The 21,680-nt window shown below is 39.6% G+C and overlaps 1 protein-coding gene across 1 annotated transcript; it reads left to right on the top strand.

Annotated features, from left to right (window-relative positions):
* The first annotated feature begins 1,062 nt into the window (after window positions 1-1,062).
* Window positions 1,063-21,103, top strand: znf652 (zinc finger protein 652). Its single transcript, XM_088330941.1, has 6 exons — window positions 1,063-1,380; window positions 6,616-7,851; window positions 10,186-10,333; window positions 11,386-11,501; window positions 13,052-13,196; window positions 17,553-21,103. The coding sequence occupies exons 2-6, from the start codon at window positions 6,958-6,960 to the stop codon at window positions 18,179-18,181; spliced, it is 1,932 nt and encodes a 643-aa protein (XP_088187067.1). The 5' UTR covers window positions 1,063-1,380; window positions 6,616-6,957; the 3' UTR covers window positions 18,182-21,103.
* Window positions 21,104-21,680: the final 577 nt, after the last annotated feature.

The raw sequence follows: 21,680 nt of genomic DNA, 5'->3' as shown, positions 1-21,680 counted from the left end.
CCCAAATGCCCAAACACCCAAACAAGTTAAGCACCTCAGCACCTAAGTTGGTCATGATTTCGTCCCTCGAGATGAAACGGGACACAAGAAAGCGGCCATGACACTCGGGTCAGGGTGACACAACACACTATTTTGTTCAACAGCAGGGCCCGACAGCTTTCACTGGTTTACGATTTTTGGAGGGCAAAATGTGACGGTATTCTGAAATGTTATTGCAACGTTATGAGGTCATTATCAATGCTTTTTTAAAATTTGTGTCGCATCTATAGCTGCAGTAAATATTTTATAGCTATGAAATAATTGAGGGTTTGGTTGATTCAGGCGTAGGACCACTGAAGGCCCAAATATAAACTGCACTGACCGCCACTGGAACCAAACTACTGTAAATACTAACTAGTCACCTTTCTTACATAGTCAAGGTCTATACTATACTCCATACCACTCTGATTTAAGGAAAAGTTGAACACTCTTAAACTTAATGACTTTTATGCTTCACTGAACGAAGCCACCTTTCCAAACCTACGGAGGACGGCACAGAAGATGCTGGCCTTGTTTGACTCGACCTATGTATGTGAGCAGACATTCAGTGTTATGAACATGAACAAAGCCCGTCACAGATCCAGGATAACTGACCAACACCTCGGATCTATCCTGAGAATCGCCACAACAAAACTTACTCCAGACTTTGATGCACTGACAAAACAGGGAGATCAACAACACTGTTCCCAGTGAAACTGATGGTGAGTTTTCCTGCTGCGTTTATTCAACTGAAATGTAATTAATAGGTCGAATCCTGTATGTAATTTATATAACACTCAATCTATCTGTTCTTGGCTCGGCCCCTCTGTCAAATTTTAGAACTCATTGTGGCCCTCGAGTCAAAAAGTTGTCCACCCCTGGTTTATAGGCAAGTTCAAAAGTAATAAGAATAAGTAGCGCTGTAGCACAACGGCAGCATAACTACATGAGAATTGTAATAATACCAACGACCACTTTAACTGTATAGATTATATGATCCTTTTTTTTTCCAAATGTACTCATTCTTTAATGAATCCATCACGGATCCACTGTGAGTGCGCACGCGTCTTGAATCCAGACAGCCGCGCTTGTCCTCCAGACGGCGGCGGCGGCGACGACAAGGCGAAGTCGGCCTTGCCTGCGAACGCGGGACGTCGACGTCACAGCGACAACCAAACTGGTCAGCTCGGCCGGGCCACGTAGCGGGACGCTTCGGGTCATCCATCGCCTAACGACCCCGCGTCGCGGTTCATCTCGGGACAAGCGGCTTCTTCGCCCTCCCGCGTTCCGAGAAGCACACCAGACTTGGGATTGCGTGCCCCTGCTTGCATGGGCTCCAGGAGAGTGTCCCGTCGCATGGAGGTAAATTCGCCTGCTGATTAAACGCCAAGTCAGTCAAATGGACAGCTAAGCCGATACCCAGCCGTCGCACCAAATGCGTGACAAAATCGAGGATGCGCTGATTGCCAACGGCCAAAACTGCGGCGACTAGCCAAATTTGTGACAGCCTCAAATCTGACTAAGTACAACATTCTGACCTCTCGTTTGCTATTTTTGATACTCAATGGGCATGCGTTGTTTCTTTTTGAATGCTGATAACTACGTTTACCAAAGTAGCCTTCTAACAAACATATTTTCCCGACCGCAGACACACTTTTCCCTTCTTGACGCGCCGAGTCAACGTTGTTGACTCCGTGCTTTTCAAATATCTGACGTTTCTGCTAGCTCGCTGCTAACTAGCCTCGCGCTTGGCGACTCTGGGCTGTTGAAAATCCTACTCAAGCGAAAGTCTCATATTGAACATTTTGGAAACATATCAAAACCCCATGCCTTTTGGGTGTAATGATTTGTCTTTTGTTGGATTTGTTGTGGATTTTTTTTTGACTTGCATCATTCTGCTAATATAGCTAAGTTAGCTTGTGTTTACAGGTTATTACCTATGTTGGGGGAGTAGCTTAGCCTGCTAAGTAGCTCTAGTTAACCGGGGCCTGTGGTGTGATGATTCGGGCTTCTGCGTTTATTTTAACCCTTTGCTCGCTTCTCGGTTACTTACGTATTTTGGTGATTTTGAACTCACAACTAAAATAAGTCAAAGCGCCGTAACTACATCCTTACCCTACCGTGTTTCTCAGCAAAACAGCAAAATATTTCACGGCCCATTCTGAAGTAGTCAAGTCATGTTTATTTGTGTAGCCCTTAATCACAAAGAGTCTCCAAGGGCTGCACAGACCACAGATTATTGCAAACCAGACTATTATGACACCATCCCCTGATCTAAAACCTACATGAGCGCAAGGAAAAACTCAAAAACCTCAACATGTGGAAAATGAAACCTTGAGAAGGGACTGCACATAGGGTAATCCCCTTTCCAGGATGACCAAGCTGCAATGGATGTTGCAATAATAAATAATACACGGATATTGTCAACATGAAATATAGATTATTCATATGGTATAGAAGTGTGTTTTTAATCCTAGATTTAAACATTTCCACTGAGGTTGCAGATCGATTCTCAGGGGGAAGAGCATTCCACAGCACCGGGGCCCGAATGGAGAAAGCTCTCGAACCTGCAGATCTCTTCTTGGCTCTTGGGATTACTATTACTTTCTCAAATACTACAATTTAGATAAAGCATTTTCAAGACCATAGCAATCATAAAGCTAAAGCAATGTTTTGCGAATGCAGTCGTTCTTTGGTACCCTAGCTGGTCAGTCACTATAAAGTTTTAGGTGTTGTCATGTAAAAGGCAATGTATTCTTGATTGCGGGTGTAAAATGTTTTTCTGTGAAAACTGATATTTGAAAACTAGTAATATAGCAAAAGCTATCTGTAGGAAGAAATGTTGTCCTTTTCATATTGAAATATAATTGACATTAAATACATTTAATTTTTCCCGCGGTGTGAGGGACCCCCCTGCAGCTCTGCTCTCACTGAGCGGGTTAAAGTCTTACAAGTTTTCCAAAAGAAAAGAATGTGAACCCTCTCTAAAGCTCATTAAATTCTGAGCACCAGCAACTTTTACTGTTTCCCAGGTCACTGTCACACTAGACCCATTTATGTTCTTAGTTTTAGTAGTACTGTACTGCATATTGCATGTTGACTTTGCTGAGCATTCATCCTGTCATCTATAATCTACTCTTTCCTTTCATCCGGTGTTTGTGTGAGTCACGCTGGTGCATAAGCCATATGAAACCATTTTTTTTCTTATTCATCATCTCTTGAGGTACAGTGGAAGTCAATAACACTCCAATTTTCTTGGATTTATAATGCATCTTGATAACCAGACAAGTTAAGCTCATCTGATATTTCCTTAAAAATTGTGTCCACATAAAAGACTCATTTTGTGCAATAGGTATTAAAAAGTCATAGATTCGCCACATTTTATTTCATCCTGATTAACACCTCATAAATGAGTCATGAACGTAATATAAAGCTGTGAGGTGCCGTTTTTACTTTATACTGGGTTGCGTAACTTAATATATTGGGGCTTTTAATCAGGTTAACTTGTAAATTCCCAAATAGGATAATATAGGATGATAATGTGCTGGAAAGGGATCATATGAATCCAGTTTGTGTCAATCTTTTTGTCATCTCATAACAATAGAGCTTGCTTTTCCTGTGCTCCTGACTGCACGTTGTGCTCTCATTTCATCCCATTGCTGCATCCTTTATACAAAGGAAATATTTTCATTAGTGCTTTTGGAAAGATTTTCAAACGGCACCATTATAAAATTGATGAATTTGAAGTACAACTCCTCCACGTCATTACTGTGACCATGTAGAATAAAGAAATTAGTGTATACGTGTTGTGGGACGACTGTTATTTTATTTATTTGTATATTCCTGAACACCTTATGGTCAGTCCGAAGTCAACCAGCACATTTTCTATTCAATAAAATATTGTATGAGCCCCAAACACTACTCAAAACAGCAAGTTAAAATTGTTTATCTGGAATAAAAAAATGAAAGTTTGAATGTTTTATCAATCTTGGGGTTCCACAATTTTGCCAGTTTCTATTGACTGAATACCTGCTTTTGAAAACAGTTGAGCTATGATGAACCATTATGCATTTGTGATGTCATTTTCAGTATGTGGCATAATGGACACAAGCTAAGACGAATTTAAAAATACATTTATGTTTGCTGATCAAGTAGTTAAATATTCTATTAATCAGAAGATAGCGATTTGATTAGTTGGGGTACATATTATATGGAATAAAAGTATTTCACTGAACCACATGTTATTTATCATTCAGAATGAAGTTACCAAAATAAAAGGAACGTGTATGTGTGTGTTTTTCAAATACATGAATGTATTTCCTTTCTTCACGGCTTGTTGCCCTAGTTGTAGAACTTTATTCAAAAAAGATCAGGCATTGGATACCTGTAACAGCAAATTTTGTGTTGTTTTTCTATTCCTACCGGTGCGTCTCTAGTAAGCAACACACCCTGGTGCCTACTCATAAAGGAGACCCAGGTTGAGAGGTCATCTAAAAAAGGCATACACTTCACTTGTTTCTATCTGTGCACTTTTAGTTCTCCTCGTTCCCTTTTATGCTTTCAGAGGTGTTGTGCTTACAGTCTTATATGCAGCCCTTTGAGAATTAAGGGCTATACAAATAAACATGACTTGACTTATACAATTGATTAGATTTGACGTGTAATTCATGTAGTGTTCTCTTCAAATTATTTTTTGGCTGAATATATACTTTGAAATAGCTCTATTTATTTGTTAATCATGCAGAATTATACTGGTGTATCATACTGAGCATTGCAAAGTAAAATTAAGTTCAAATTAGTCAGTTGGTGTTCGTAATACGGATTTTCCTTATTTATACAGGGATCAGAATTTTCCGCGGATCCGCGGATTTCCGCTGTTTTTGAACCCCAAAGGCATTCCGACTTTTTCATTTTTTCTCTTGCGTAGCAAACAAATTCAAAATCTGACTGTCTCACTCTTTCCTTTATTGCTCTGGCGCACCCTGGCGGCCGTTAGAAAAATTGGCCGCATTGTCGCACAAGCTGCAGGGACTGAACTGCATTTGAACTTATCTTGCAGTATTTACAAAAAAACAGTTATGTAGGCAAATTATTTTAATCTTCTAAAAATGTTACTTAAATGATAAATATAAGCATGGTTTTGGACAAGTAAATTGCCTAAAACCCAGGGTTTTTTTGGGGGGGGCTCCGCCCTGGTTTATTCCTGGACGCTGGCTATTTCAGCTGAAAATGAAAATCTCCATTCTGATCCCTGTTTATAATACTCTTAATATTATTTTATGAAACACATTTAAAAACAACAAAAGCAAGTTTAATATTAATACAATTTTATTTGGATATGTGAGCAATGGTGAATCACATGGCAAAAGCAATCCTCAGTAGGGTCGCGGGGGGCAAAAGCAACCCTTTTAACAAATAATTTTATCATTGTCACGTAATTTTAAAAGTTCAAACAAGTATTGCAGATAATACTTCGTAAATGTTGGTTAAGATTTGATCTTTTATTTTTCATTGTCTTTATAGTACCATGTATGAAAAAAGTAATTTCCATACATGGTATTTATATTACAGCAAACTTGTTTTACTTGCTTCTTATTGAATAAAGTGTGAAAATAAGTTACCACTACTGCAAAAGGTAAACAAACACCTGTTCAAGAAATTTTCTTCGACATTCTCTTTTTTTTTTTTTAATTGGACGAAAGGTATCGAATGAGAAATCTTCAAAGGTTAGTGATTCATTGGTGGTTAAAAAAGGTCACAAAACCTGTGTGTATGAGGTTCAATTTTGTGGTTTGTGTTAGACCTGGTACTTGAAAGTCGCTGTTCTTGCAAGAAGAGAAAGCGAGACCAACAGTTGTCTTGACTCTATTGGCCCAGCGATTGGCTGACAACTTATTCGAATAAGCTAAGGCAATATTGCATCCCTTTTGAGGAGGATAAGCAGTCAGTAAAACGGATCGAAAATAGCCTGTTGACTGTCAGTAATCGTCCGTGCCGTGTAAGAAGTCTATTTTAAGTATTTTTCAATTCAATTCCAAGTGTTTACTGTCATATGCACAGTAAAAAAACATCTTTCCCTGCACAATGAAATTCTTACATTGCTGTCCACACATTTGCCAGTGAAAAAGAAAATAGAAACTAAGAAATGTATGGCATTTCTTGAAATCCAAGAGTTTAACCTTCCTAATCATATGTGGAATGACTCATTTGAGTGATTGGTGACATCGTACAGACACCGTGTCCGTACGTGTCTGAGACACGTATTTGCTTCTTTGCGAGCCGTTGGAATGTTGAGGGGTTAGTAGGTTTGACTGAACTGACTGTTTTGTTGACGTTCCCAATGTATCACCTTATAATCTTGTGCGCCTAATGTGTGTAAAATATATGACGAAAAAAACTCTTTTTGGAGGGTGCGCCTTATAGTGCAGAAAATAGGTTAAATAGGCTCACAACCACTCAGTTATGGGGACTTATGGATTTCACTTGTATGTGGCTCATGACATTGCTTTGGTTTCGTTTATAATTTGTTGGTTTATTGAAAAAGAACCATGTTTTTCTCCCCTAAAATCAATGTCTATATATTTCTGTTTCTCCTAGGTGCGGCTCTGTTCATGGGTTTTGATGGCAGAACAACCTTCTTATCCCTTACCTGGTCTACCCGTCATAGGGCGCGAACTTTATTTTTGTCCACTTGTTTTATTTTAAATCACATGAATGCAAGCCCAGGGCAGGGTTTTTGTCTTTAGGATGTGGTTTCCTACTGTGGACGAAATGGACGCTTTGTTTCAATCGGGTTGACTTATCTTGCAGACCTCATCCCCTCCTTCCTGTTGAGGGAAGGTGGGGGGCTTCATGCAACTGGCCCTTCCTGGTAGAGTCACCACAGCATCATAATCTTTTATCAAATTTTGCCTGGTCCCAGTCCTCTGCCTTTGCGGGATGTCCCAGGAGGAGGGACGCAGGCCGCAGGTGTCACAGTCTTACTACAACACATCTATACCAGAGATTGACCTGACTGGCAAACTCTACAAGAGGGAGGGTGGTGGCAAGCCCTTCTCAGTCTTGGTGGACAACAAAATGGCGACCAAGACAGTGATGACCGACACTGGCCAGCAGTATTTCTGTGATGGTGCGGCTGGGCAAGTCATAGACACGCAAGCAGGTGAGGCCAGTTCTGAAGAGACCGAAGATGATGACGAAGAGGAGGATACAGGACAGGAGGGTTTTAAGCGAGAGCAAATCATCGTGGAGGTAAACCTCAACAATCAGACCCTCCATGTGTCCAAAGGGGAAATCAAAGGCGGTGCGGCTGGAGAAGATTCGGAAAAGGGTTGCAGTGACGACGATGATGATGATAACGACGACGATGATGTTGGGGAAGAGGTTGAAGACGACAGCCCAGATGAGGAATTCGAAGATGAGGAGATTGACAGTCAAAGGACAATGTCAAAGAGGGCACGCACAGGCGCAAGCAGTTCTGATGACCAGCCTCAAAATAAGTCTCTGCGGATAGGTCTATCCACGCAGGCGCCTGGAATGACCACCAGGGGGCAACGGAAGCACGCAGAGACTTCAAAGGTGCAGCGCCGCTCTGCCCGCTCCACCCCTGTGCCACCCGCAGGCACGGTGGTACCCAGCTGCAAGGCCGAAGGGGAGAAAGAGATGCTGGCATGTGAAAAGTGTCCACGCGTGTTCAATACGCGATGGTACCTGGAGAAGCACATGAACGTGACACACAGAAGAATGCAGATATGTGACAAATGTGGCAAGAAATTTGTTCTGGAGAGCGAGCTAGCCTTGCACCAGCAGACCGATTGTGAGAAGAACATCCAGGTGAGAAGCTGCATAATTCACAGTCTTGACACTCTTTACTCGTGTTATTTACTTTTCTTATTTTTCTTTGCTATAAAGTTTGGTGATATTTTATACCTTAACAACTGGCAATCAACTGTATTGACACTAGCACTGCCTTGTGTGCTAGGCTGCCATTTCAATTTCAAACAAGCATGAACTGAGCAATGACAGTTGAAACACTTTAAATTTAAGCCTAAAGCTATTCCCAAAGACCATTCTTCTTTCAATTAGACACAGACTGTGTAGTGTCCCTCCCCACGATTATGCAAATATGCTTCAAAATAGTCCACCTTTCGGGGGACTCGAAGGTTCGTCTTAAAGTTGATCAATCTGCCGAGTTTCCTGTAGAGCTTCGACGTCATTGAAGGAACACGACACTTTGAAAATGGCAAATCCCCTTCACACAACATGTGCCGTAGCTCTGAAACAATCTGTGATTCTAGTGAACAGATGTTGCATACCGCTCATGTCTGCTTGAGAAATCAGAAGTTTGCTTACCCTGTTGCTGTGGGCCTTGTATTTGTTGAGTCGGTGTTGCGTGTTTTGACCTTGAAGAACTGCATGGGATAAGTTCACCTGCCGCTGTTGGTGTGTGTTCCTTGTCTGCCTTCTTCTCCTTTTAGATAGCTCACTGTTAATTTTTTTCTGCGTTTGAGTGGTGGTTTGTATAATACTGTTCAGCCAGCTCCCCTTTAGCGTTGGGGCTGGCGAGAGCTTCTTGTTTTGTTTGCTCTTAGTTGCCGCTCGTTGGCTGTACACAGTGTGTTGTTTGGCCAGCTTACCCGGTGTTTGCGCCTGTTTTGCCGTGTCCGTTGATTAATTCTTGACCAGCTTCATGTTTTTCGTTGTTGGTTCCTGATTAACACTACTCCATACTCACTGTGTGGTTTCTGCTGAGGCTGTGGCAGCCTTTTGTTGAATGCTCCTGGTTAATGCTCTGGATGACAAAGACATGGCTTTGCTGTCTTCAAAATGCATGATCTCTGAAAATAATTGGAATATAACAATGAAATATATATAGATTTTATGCAAAACCATTTACTGTTTCCTCACATTTATCATGATTTCGAATTTGGGAATACCTTTATTTGTCACATGGCAGGGCGGCAGAATGTGTGACTGGTTATCATGTCAGCCTCACAGTTCAAAGGTCAGTTTCTCTGAGCACTCCGTTTTCCTCCCTTGTTCCAAAGACATGTGTGTCAGGTTGATTGGTGACACCAAATTGTCCCTGAGACTAAATGTGTGAGTGGATAATTGTCTGTCTCTTGGTGCCCTGCGCTTGGCTAGCAACCAGTCCAGGGTGTCCCCTAGTGAGAATAAACCGTTAAAGACTAGAATGATTGTCTCTTGGCATTCACAATTGTACTTAATCAAGCCTTTATTTTTGTTCACTAATAACACGGCAACTCCAGTAATAATTTGTTTTAAAAATAAACTATCCTCTCTGATATTTTGGTGCCAAAGAAGGCTTGTGTTTGCCTTTCACATACTACATAGTACATACTTAACATACATATTGTGGCATATTTTTGAATTCTAAACTATGAGGGCGCGAATTGCAAGGAATTAATTATCAGATCCGAAATTAAAGCCAAAAATTCAATAAATTATCAAATTGACCTGCACAGTGAAAACATTTTAAGGATTTATCCGCAAATATATTTAATTAACACTTTTGTTTTAATTCTCCCCCCAGAACTTGCTTCATTCTTGCTATATTTTTTTCTTCTTTTTTAGTGAACTCATTAGCCTTCTCAACACTTATCAATACAAAAACTACATCTGTTATTCACACCATTGCAGTTACTCAGTATAGCCAAATACCATCATCTAAAATCAGGGTTGGGTGAATCATTTTAAATCCATTCTTTAATACCCTAACCAGTTTTCCCAATTCTGTCCAGGCCTGTCTCAGAAAATTCAGATAGCGTGATTAAGTTCTTTATTTTCTGTCAAACAATAAAAACAAACCAAAACTATTATACACTTTGGATTCATTGCAAATCAATTGAAATATTGCAAGTGTTTCATTGTTTTAATATTGCTAATTATGAAGAAAATGCAAAAACTGCATCTCAAAATATTAGATTATGAAAATCTTTATTAGTAGGCTGTATGCATATACCAATAATAAAAACTTTGCAATTTTAAGTTGATGTACGTTGTTGGACTTGTTGTCAGCCAGCAGAGGGACTCTGAGTACAGCATAAGGAAATTTACTGCACAGAACATGCATGACAATTAATACGTATTGCATGGATGGCTCACTGTTGTCCTATTCCATATTTGTTGTTAATGCTTTTTTTCTAGTGTGTTTCCTGTAACAAATCCTTTAAGAAGCTGTGGTCCTTGCATGAGCATATCAAGATTGTGCATGGATACGCTGAGAAGAAGTTCTCATGCGATATCTGCGAAAAGAAGTTCTACACTATGGCACACGTCCGCAAGCACATGGTTGGTGAGTGACATTTTTTAAAAAAGAAACGTTTTTTTTGCTTTTGTTATACATTTTCTCATCATTTGTACTATACTGTAACTGTACTCTGGATCATACAGCAACCTTACTGTGGATATTTTGACAGTGTCATAGCATTTTGCAGTATTCCCAAATTCCTTGAAACGTTTTAAAAGGCATTGAATTCAATATTCCAAAAATAAGGCTTTAATTGGCCTTAAAATGTCTCAATTCCAATTTTCGGAAGTCTTAAAAATGTGAAAACATAAGATTTATATTTGTTGGAACTGAAAAGATTGAGTAATATTTACCAATTGTCCTTTTTTAAGACTTCACCAATTTACTTTCCGTGGCAACATAGCGTTTCCACAATAATGGAATTATCTAAACAGTGATGTGGTTTCAGTCGGGCCTTTTAGAGCAGACTCAATTCTTTTGTCTACCCACAATACACATAGCACTTCCAGACAGAGACATTTACTTTAGACAATGGGAAAGTTTAAATTTATTTCAAAAAAAGTGGATGTCTCTGGACGTTTTTCGCCATGGCTAAAAGCTGTGCCAGGTAATGTTAACGAGGCACGATATATTGTGTACAAGAAATATATATATATATATATATATATATATATATATATATATTTATTTATTTTTTTTTAATTTTATTTTTGTCTTGTGTGTTTCAATTAATTTTTTTTTTTTTTTTTGGGTCAACTTGGTTTTAGATAAGATTTCAAAAGTCATTTAAATAGTCTTAAGTCTTGAATTTAACCTGCTTTAAGCTGTGGGAACCCTGGTTTTGGTTAAACAGTCATACAGTTCCATGCTGAAAATAATACCTTTTGTATCGGTTTGCGTTTTACACACAGTCAGAATTGTTTTTACTTGAATATAAACACGTTTTTCATCTTTCTGGTCTTTAAGATTGCCAGAATTGATTTGAATAGCTTTAGTGTTTAAATATAGAATGATGCATTTTTTTTTTTTATTTTGTCTTTAGCTTGAAGCACCTCCAAATGTTATTTCTTTTCTTTTTCTCTTGTCAAACGGCATAGCTCATACCAAGGACATGCCGTTCACCTGCGAGACCTGTGGAAAGTCATTCAAACGCAGCATGTCCCTCAAAGTGCACTCGCTGCAGCATTCTGGAGAGAAGCCCTTCCGTTGTGAGGTGAGTTCAGTTGGAGTTTTGTGGTTTACTGCCAATTAACCTTTTTGAAACTCAGAGCTACTTCTTTGTTACAGATTTGTGAAAGGGTTACCAGTTTGATATGTGTTTCTGAAATAACAAATGTTATCATGTCATAACAATGTCTTTACTGCTGTATTTTCTGGAATGTAAGGCGCACCTATAGACCACAATTTGGCCAGTAATTTGAAAGTCTGGTTTATATACTGCGAAGTACTGTTGGCCAAAATTAAAAATGCATACAGTATCTATTTGTGTGTGTGAGTACACGAGATTTTTACGGATTGCTATTGTATTGAGTATAGAGCAATGAGTGATTATTTGAAAAACAGCTTACCAATACCGTAAAACATTATATTCACTGGGTATCAAACCCAGTTTGCGGCGGTGACATTGCTAAAACCCTGACCACTAGACCCGCAAAGTCATACAATGTACGAAAAAGCACTCAAACTTCTCATTATCACACTATTTTTACTTTCGGTGCAAAAATGGAGAAAACAAAAAGTTATAAATAAACGCAGTCCGATTAATCATCAAAGTTGCTTCCCTCGTCGTGCTGTTTTTCATTTATTTGTATTTTTCTGTGATGTATCTTTACCGTGAGTAAAAAAGTAGCGTGACAATGAGATAAATTCTAATGCCTTTTGGTATGTTATCTGTATCATTCATTGTTAGGTGTTTTTTTTTTCTTTTTTCCCCGACTGATCAATCTTTGTCAGCGACATTATTGCACTAGTATATTTACCGTAAGTTTATAAGCGCGCAATGGTTATGCATAAATATTGTAGCTCTAACTGCAGTTTTAGATCAATGTGACTAAGATATTGTCCAGCGCACCTCATATTTGACAAAAATATGACAAAAGGCTTTTTGAGGCGGTGCGTCTTATAATCCAGTACGCTTATAGTGCAGAAAGTTTGGTACTTGCTTCAACAACAAGCTAATTTTCACCGCTAGAAAAAAAAAGCATAATGAAATCGAAAAACATTTTCATAATTTTTTTAATTTCCTACAAAATCCTAATGAGTCTTTACTGGTGAGCTATTTTCTAAACCTCTTAGTGGACTGCCTGGTGCCACGTTGGTAAACCCAGACGTTCACACCAAAAGGAACAGTCACACATTACATTCTCATTGGATTCTGATCTCGCATGACCCTTGGTTACATTGATCGGATTCACACCAATTAGTCTCAACGGTTGAAAACTGCATAATTCTGTTTTCATGTACAGCCGTTAGGGATTTTGTGCAAAGATGAAGCTTTGCTCTTCCGGGTGTTTGGATTCCATATGTGCACGGGTGGAGACGCTCTAATTAAATGGAAGACGTCACACTGCCTCTGTAGCATGTCATTACAGGCTTGTAATAGTATCATCAGCATGTAACATGTAGGTCACTCTCCTCTGTGTTCTTGATCCACACTAACATTGCTCGGTCTGTGTTCATTGTGCGGTCTGAGTATGCAAACATAATGTGGGTCTTGTTAATATGGGGACAGTGACCCAATATTTGTGTTATCTGAACTTCCAGAACTGCGATGAGCGCTTCCAGTACAAGTACCAGCTGCGCTCACACATGAGCATTCACATTGGACACAAGCAGTTCATGTGTCAGTGGTGTGGCAAAGACTTTAACATGAAGCAGTATTTTGACGAGCACATGAAAACACATACAGGTAAGGAACTGCTACTGTGTTGGGCTTTAGTTTTGACGCAACGCTGGACAATCTTTGACTTTATTTTTTCAACTAAACCCGAATCTACAAAATGTAGTTCCTGCCATTTGAATTGGCCTTTCTGCTAAGACTACATTCCAAATTTTACATTACTGTTTTTTTTCCTGCTCCTGAATTGAAGTTCAACTCTGTCAATTGCAATCCGCAAATAAAAGCTGCAGGTTTTGAGCTTGAGTTTTTGCCGCCCCCAGGAAATATAGTTGGTTTCAATTTGGGACGCAGCCTAGTAATTGGTGTCCTAGCCGCAGTTGTCAATTAAAATAATCACATCTGTTTAGCTTTGTGCAATTGGGTCAAAAAATCAGAAAATGACACTTCTTTGAAATGCTGCATGTCCATTAAGTCCTTGGCAACTTAGGTGTGCAGTGCAAAAACAGCCTAAATTATTTGTGCAGTTTTTCATTAGAGTGTGACCTTCCACTTCTTTGTTGAATTAATTCCCTACCTCTTTCACAAACTCACACTTCCACAATCTGTCACTCTTTAAACAGAAGATAATGAGACACGCTAAGATGTTCCTTGGCAAACTGAACTAGACTGCTCCCTGAAAATGTGGCTTCTGTCTAAAAGTGGAAAGGGGCGTGACATTGTTAAAGTGCATGCTATCATAAAACGCCGCCTGTTTGTTATAATAAGAGGGGTGCAAGAACGTGAAGGCGTACCATGCATATGTAATGACAAGCTGCACACATGCTGCCGATTCCATCCCTCTGATTTTCTCCCCCTGCTGCTTTGCCATTTCCCAGACTGAACTTTTGTGGTTTCATCCATTTTCCATGGTTGTGCACTGCTTCTATATGTGATATGTAATTATACAATTCCCTTCCTGTCTCAGCTGTAGGGAAAGACACACCCAGGCCTAAAATACCAGCTGCACCCGTTCAAATGTTAACACTACAAGGACTAGAACCTCAAAAATTACTTGTACAAATACAACCATCATTTAAGTATAGCATAGAATTCTTGAATGTAATAAAAATAACAGAGGCTTGTTAGTTCAAGTTCTTTAGTGCAAACATTAACATAGGAAGATGGTACATATTCAAGTATTTTGGTTTAAGTTTGATAAAACCTGCGACACCTGAGGTTTACTTTCTAAGCATTGGCATTTAGCCACATTAAGACCAGTTCACATTACTCCGTTTACCCGATTACTCAATTTCCCTGTGTCAGAAAACATGTCATAATCCAACAAATGAAATTTCCAATTAGATTAAGGTGGTGTGTGGGGTGCCTTTTTTTGCACATTTTTTATAACGTATGTTTGAAGCCATTTTCACTCGTCCTTAAATGTTTGGGAGTGAAACAGGCACTACTGTTGGAATAATGTTGTCACACATTTTGGTTTAAGATGACTTCCTTTTAGCCGCGATAATTCCATTTTTGGGTCCAAATTGATATTTCCTCTAAGCTTTCCTGGCTCTGAACTTTCACGCAGTCTGTGAGCGTCGTGTGACCGTGTGGCAACCAAACCATTAGCAAACATGTTAAACCTGAATCAAGGTCAATTTTGCTGAGTTTTTGGCAAAGCTAAATCATTTTTCACATTTTAATGATTTGAAAAATGTACTATTGGTAATGTTGTATGGCCCACAAACGTCAGTTGTTTTTACAACATTTACATGAGACTTCCATTTTGTTTGAAAAAGCATCTTTTGTTACATAATACATTTCGGTGAATATATTTAGACAGTTTCACAATACAGAACTGTATTTAATCAGACTTTTTAGTGTAAATACAATATTAGCAACAATATTGACTTGATATATCTGGAAATAATTTGATTGCAACACAGGACCGATCTAAGAGACCCCAAAAACTGATTTTCCTTTCCAGCTTTGCTGTGAGAGTCCATGTCTTGCAATTGTAGTGGAAGATGGAACTAAGCACCACTTGCATGATTCCGATCTTTACTTTCACTGCTATGTTCTTGTCCCTCCTGATGGGTTTAAGTCTGGCTAGTGCGGCTGTGGTTTGAGCTGTCCTGGCCATAATATTTGATGCTCTAAAACAGTTTCTATCGTGCAGTGGTTCGCACATGCGCTTAACACGCGAAAAGTCCCTGGTTCGAGATCGGGTGGAATTATATGTTGGCGACCCTACTGAGGATAAGCGGTGCAAATAATGGATGTCTGGATGTCCTTTTTGCACAGTCAAGGCCCATTAATGTACTGTATAGAAAATACATCAGCCACTATAATATTGTAATCAGTCTCTTTCATGGTGACCGCTCTGTGGATCTCTGTGTTAAAATCTGTGCCCCAAAATAAGATTCATGGCATGTTCTCGCATAGCATTTGCTGTAGTGTAATGGTTACAAAAAATGCCTGTCACCTCTCATTCAAGCTTTTTAGTCGACAACATGAAAGCATTTCAGAGAGCCCCTCAGCAGCCGCAGGAGGGACGGCTGCGTAGGCGAAAAGCAGGCACATTGAATATCCGTGTGGAGGAGGTTAATGAGAGTAGCTGTTCCGACTGTTCATTTTCACGTCTCCTCAAAGTGTCAACTGTAATCGCTTCCTGCCGAGTGGGTGGCTCAGTGGCTCAGCCCCAAAGATGGAGATGGAAGCTTATTAGCATTTCAAAAAACTATAACTGGGGACAGGATGTGAATTTTGGTAGAAAGCTTTTTTTATGCAAATGTTGAGCGTTACTATTACAGTTTCACGTGGGTGCACAGATATTTACCATATATATTCTTGTGTAACGCATACTGGTGTATAACACCCACCCCTAATTTTATATCAAAAGTCAGTATATTTTTTTTTCACTTTTCTCAGGTCATACTAAGCGTTGTAAGAGTCAAACGTTGTTGAAAACGTGCAGCCATAATTTGAAATATTTAACGACCATGTAAATATGAACACAATACCAACATAACATTTACAATGTAAATAATGTCCTTCAGGGTCGGATTCATCGTATAACCCAGAAAGAAAAGTTTTTTTTGTATATTTATATCTTTGAAGACGATTTTTTTTGTTTTCAATTCTTTAACATTCGTCTCTGGTACCCTGAGTAAAAATAGTGTAATAAAAAGATTTAAAGCTAATCCATCAAAATCTATCTAATCCAGCTAAATGTATCCGTCTAATCTAAATCTAAACTGCTTTATAATTATTTTTTCTACTTTAGAATTTATATTAATCATTATTGTTTTTGTGTGTGTGTGTTGTATGGAATTTATAGGCTCCGAAACAGCCGAACCAATTTTTGTGAAAATTTTCAGTTGTACTTTAGGCTATCAGCTAGGCTAGGTTTCTTGTCAAGGCACCCCCAATAAATACTACCAAAACTAGGGTCTCTAACGTCCTCTGGTGGCAGGTCCCGACTACTGACCACTCCAAGCAGCCGAATGCAATATATTGGCCTGGCAACGCCGGCCCATTATGTCTTTTCTAGTGATTTAGATTTGGCCCTCTCACCTCGGCACCCAAGGTGCAATTACTGTGGCATCCAATGTCATCCATTGTGGTCAGGGATGTACAGTGCCGTGAAACAGTATTTGCCCCCTTCCGGATTTTTGTGTTTTTTTTGCATATTTATCACTCCCAGAGGTTACAGTTTATCAAACCCATTTTAACATCACAGAAATAACCCAAGGAAATACAAAACATAATTTTGCAATGTTGATTCCATTTATTAGGGCACAAAAATGTGAAAAAGTAATTGCCTACTGAATTTAACACCAGGTGGGGCCACGTTTGGCGACGATAACAGATATCGCTATAGTTATTAATGTGTCTTTCATAATAGTGTGGAAAAAAGTGTGGAAACAATTTTTGGCCCACTCTTCTTTGCTAAATTGTTTCAAATCATATTTGCGGGTTTTCTAGCATAAACTCCCATTTAATGTCACACCAAAGCATTTCATTTGGATTTGAATCCAGACTTTGTCTTGGCAACTCCAGAACCTTAATTTTGTTTTAACGGGTCATTCAGAGGAGGACTAGCTTGTGTGTTTCAGACCATTGGTCTGCTGCATTATTCAAGAGAGTTCAAGTTTGAGGGTACAAACTGTTGCCTGGATGTTCTCCTTTAGGATCTTCTGGTAAACACCGTAATTCATTATTCCATCAATCAGAGCAAGTTATCCTGGTCCTGAGGCAGAAAAGCAGCCCCAGATTATCACTGCCACCACCATGCTTTACTGTTTTCATCATGTTCTTTTTATCAACTGCAATTTTTACACCTTAAAAAATGGAATATACACATTTTATGATAATTAAACAGTTTATTTCAAACTGAGCATGTAACAGTTTAACGTCATTTTAATCATTTTGTCCTCCACACAGGAGAGAAGCCGTTCATATGTGAAATCTGCGGCAAGAGCTTCACCAGCCGGCCTAACATGAAGCGTCACCGCCGCACGCACACAGGCGAGAAGCCATATCCATGCGAGGTGTGCAGCCAGCGCTTCCGCTTCTCCAACATGCTCAAAGCTCACAAGGAAAAGTGCTTCCGGGTCACCGGACCTTTGGTGCTGCAGCCAGGCGGCCCACCCGTTCCTGTCAGCATCTTCGCCAGCACTTTTTCCACGTCGTCGTCCTCTTCATCGTCTTCTGGTCCCGGCCTTCCGGCAGCGGCCACCCTGCCGGCCGTCACTGCCACGACCACCCAGGGGCTCAATCCAACCGGCGCAGGCTTGTCCCCAAGAGGCCCTTCGGGGCATGCTTTTACCCACGTACAGCGCCACGGGGCCTCCTCACACCACCACCACACCCAACAGCACCTTTTAAACACACTGCAAGCGGCAGAATCCAACACAACCCATCCCCTTGCAGTGCCGGTAGTCTCCCACCTCCCCCCTCCCCCAGCCCTTTTTAAGACTGAACCTCTCAACCACTGTGGGCATGAAGACAACACCTACATGCACCACATGGCTTCCACCGATAAAGGTACTGGGGCTACTCAACGTCACTGAATTACAGACCACAACTTGCAGGCACTGCCTCCTGTACCATCAACAACTTATGGATATTTGGGTCACTTGGCCACTTTGTTCTTCAAACCCTATACTCTGTTCACATCATCACAATTTGGCACTAAGTTAAGCCACATTTTAACCAAGCAAGTCTAAATGTGTGTTTTTTTTTTATTATCCTTCGAAAGTCATAGAATGTCCTTAAGGGCCACGTTTTTTTTTCGTTTGGCGACTTGTTAGAATGTACTGACATTTCTTTCGGAAGATTGTCACACAAATGACAGTTCACTCGTAAAAGTGTTGGCAGAAGATAAAGTTTTAGCAGTAAAGAAAAAGTAAAATAAGACTTTTTCGTAATAATTAAATTAATCCAAAGAGACAACAATAATTTTGTTTGCGTGTCTTTCAGCAGAGGCAGATGACTCTTATATAACATCTCATTGAGCAGTGACCGCGACTCAATATTTACAGTAAAAATTGTGAATAGCGTATGTCGCATCTTCACTTTGCACATTCTTACTGAGTTTTGATCGCTAACTGTTGTACTGTTTGCTCTGAACGAACACAATGTTAATCTGTATTTGTTTACTGAGGCAATTGAGGCTTCAGCATTAGGCAGTTACACACTTTAACCTTGACCTGATGCACCATGAGGAAAATCTGTTTGACTCTGCACTATACAGTGAGTTCTAGAGTGTTCAAAAAAGTGAGAACAACATTTCAAAATGGTGGTCTGTTTCTTGACTGACATCAGAAGCCCCATACCATACTTTCGAGAACCCAATATACAAGTGAATTGCTTGGTTTTAGCGTGTCTTAATAATAAAGCCATTTTGTAGTGTTTTAAGCATTTCCGTGGAGCTATTGTTAATGCCTTGGACCTTCTGAGCAGCCCATCATCGCAAGGCCGTTGGTGTAAGGGTACTCCAATGGAATATATCTGTGTTGGAAAGACTGGACTGACGCAACCTCCTATTTAAAAATAGCTACCCAAACTTTATGTGCAGCAAGTATTGTCAAATGAATTGTGACTCGTGGGGACTTTCTATCTCATTGACATTAGAAGTACTCAGAATGTTGTCGCTGGTTTTACGTGGTGATGTGCAAGAACGCAGTGCCAAGGATTCCAGTGTGAAAGTTAGGAGTTTTATTTTTTTACTTCATAATACAGATGCTGAATCTGATGTAATGAGATTCATTGTGGTTAAATGGTGCTTTCCATTCCAGTATATATTTCTTAACCCTGTCCTCACCGATCAATTTCAATAATCATCCCTTACCCCACAACAGGTGGCACATTTATGTAGACTGGAGAAGGATATGCTCGTTTAGAATAAACTCAGGTTTTGCTGGACGTAAACAGATCAGTGCCACCTCTATCGTCCCATACTGCCACTGTGAGAATCTGCATATTTTCTGCCGCTCCCCTAATCAGGATCCAATCCTTTTTACTGTCATTAGTGTCTACCACACTGCTGTCAATAATACGGGTCGCCATGTTAATGCGCATTAACGTGTTCCCTGTACACAAACACACGCACATCTGCATTGTTAAAGTTTCGGAAGTTCGTTTTGGGACCATGATACCCGGTTGGCCCTTCTTTAGCCCATATAATTTTGCATAAAATTGAAAATGATCAATATTTCACTTGGTATTTTGGATATCCAGCAGTGGACTAAATGTCAGTCACGTTGCAAGCTTCATTTTGCTTTTATGTGATCAAGTGTATCAGCCGATGGTCTGAATGTTGCGTTACAAGAAACAAAACTTTGACTGTTATCCCACTGACAGTACTGCGCAAATGACTTTGGCAAGTATTAAAAGTGAGTGTTATATGGGTACAGAGGACACAATGACAGAGCTGTTAGACATTACACTAATTCCTGGTGCAAACAAGATGACCAAATCGGAGCCAATTTCGGGCAGTTATGCAATAAAAAGGTTATTGGAGATGTGGGGGAGAAAAGTTGAGATTTTGTCATGGCCCACCAAATATAGTGACGTGTTTTTGCACAGTTCTGTCAGTTTTAGAACAACTTTATGATTAAAACTGGAAAGCTCACATTTGAGCAGGCTGTAGCATTAAAGTGATTCACCTCCTCGCTACAGTATTCAGCCTAGGGTGGCAAAGCAAAGTCATTTCAGGTGTCCCCATTAGTTTATTTGGACCTGGAGTTAGTGAGGCTCTTATTTCTCCTACATTATCGGCTCATTATGAAGTTGCAATACAGATCTTTTTCTTATCTGATGCCTTTTTGATTTCTGTTTTGGCGTGTATTCTCAGCACTTTAGCACTCTATTGGCGTGGCGCAGGAAAGTGGCGATTGTATTATGGAACAGACCGCAGTCCTGACTGCGTACAAAAATGGATTGAGAGTTCTTGGGTTTCCCACCCTTTTTGAAGGGTAAGGAAAAGAACAGTGACCGATGCGGATGGGATTAATCAAAAACATGTCCTGAGTAAAACAGTGAAGCGAGAGTGTTTTTGCTCTGCCAAAAACAAAATTACTCCAAGCTTTGTCCGCAGAACACTTTAATTTTTATGTTTTTGCTAAGATGGCCGAACGAGGACGTTACTCCTACATTCTTTGCTGCATAGAATGCACTTTGTACTACTAAAACTCTTTGGCTTGTTGCAAAAAAATTAACATTGTATATTCTATCATGTTTTTAAAAGAACAAGTCGCTATGCTTTTCTCTCGCCTATCACCTTTCTTTATATTTCTAACCACTTAATGTAGCATTATTGTGTATTTTGTTATTGTATCTGGTACAAAAGGTGCAGCTTTATCATGTCCTGGTTTTTCTTTATTTTTGAATGTTTTCTGTGTATTTGAGGAATTTGGAAAGAAGTTGGGCCTTTTAAAGAAAAAAAATGTACATTTACTGACTGCTAACTAAGTAAAAGCAAATAACCACGATTGTGAGTCCTTTTTATGTTTGCTAAGCAAGAGTCTGCTAACACAAAAAGCTAGATCACGAGGGCTTATGGATGTAGAGCAGATGTCAACACTCAACTCTGTCATGGCTTTTGGGTCTGTCGGTTTTTCTGCTGGCTGCACGTGAAGACTTAACCAGGTATTTGTTTATACTTTTTTTTTTTTTTTTTTCTAAGTAGATAGTACAGCATACTGTAGTTTGTACTGTGTTCAAGGGCGATGCCACTGATTAGATCTCAACAGTCAAACAAATACAGTTGCACTACTGAAGAGAAGGTTGCTCATAAATGAGACTCAACAGGATAAAATACTGCAAGAAGTAATCCAGTGAGGACCAAACCCAAAAGCTAAAACTGCAAAAACCAATGTATGCTGGCCCTCATGCCTTTTTTACTTTCAAAGAAAGCCCAAGAAGATTTTTTACAGTCTAATACTTTATCAGATTGCAAAGTCAAGTCATGTTTATTTGTTTAACCCTTAATCACAAGGAGTCTCAAAGTGCACCGGAGACTACAGATTATTTCAAACTAAACTATTATAACACAATCTTGTGATCTAA

This window comes from Urocampus carinirostris, chromosome 1 (assembly GCF_059441175.1).
Source record: "Urocampus carinirostris isolate Australia breed hairy pipefish chromosome 1, RoL_Ucar_1.0, whole genome shotgun sequence".
NCBI lineage: Eukaryota > Metazoa > Chordata > Actinopteri > Syngnathiformes > Syngnathidae > Urocampus > Urocampus carinirostris.
Note: the sequence above shows the minus strand (reverse complement) of the source record. Positions and strands in the feature narration are given on the sequence as shown.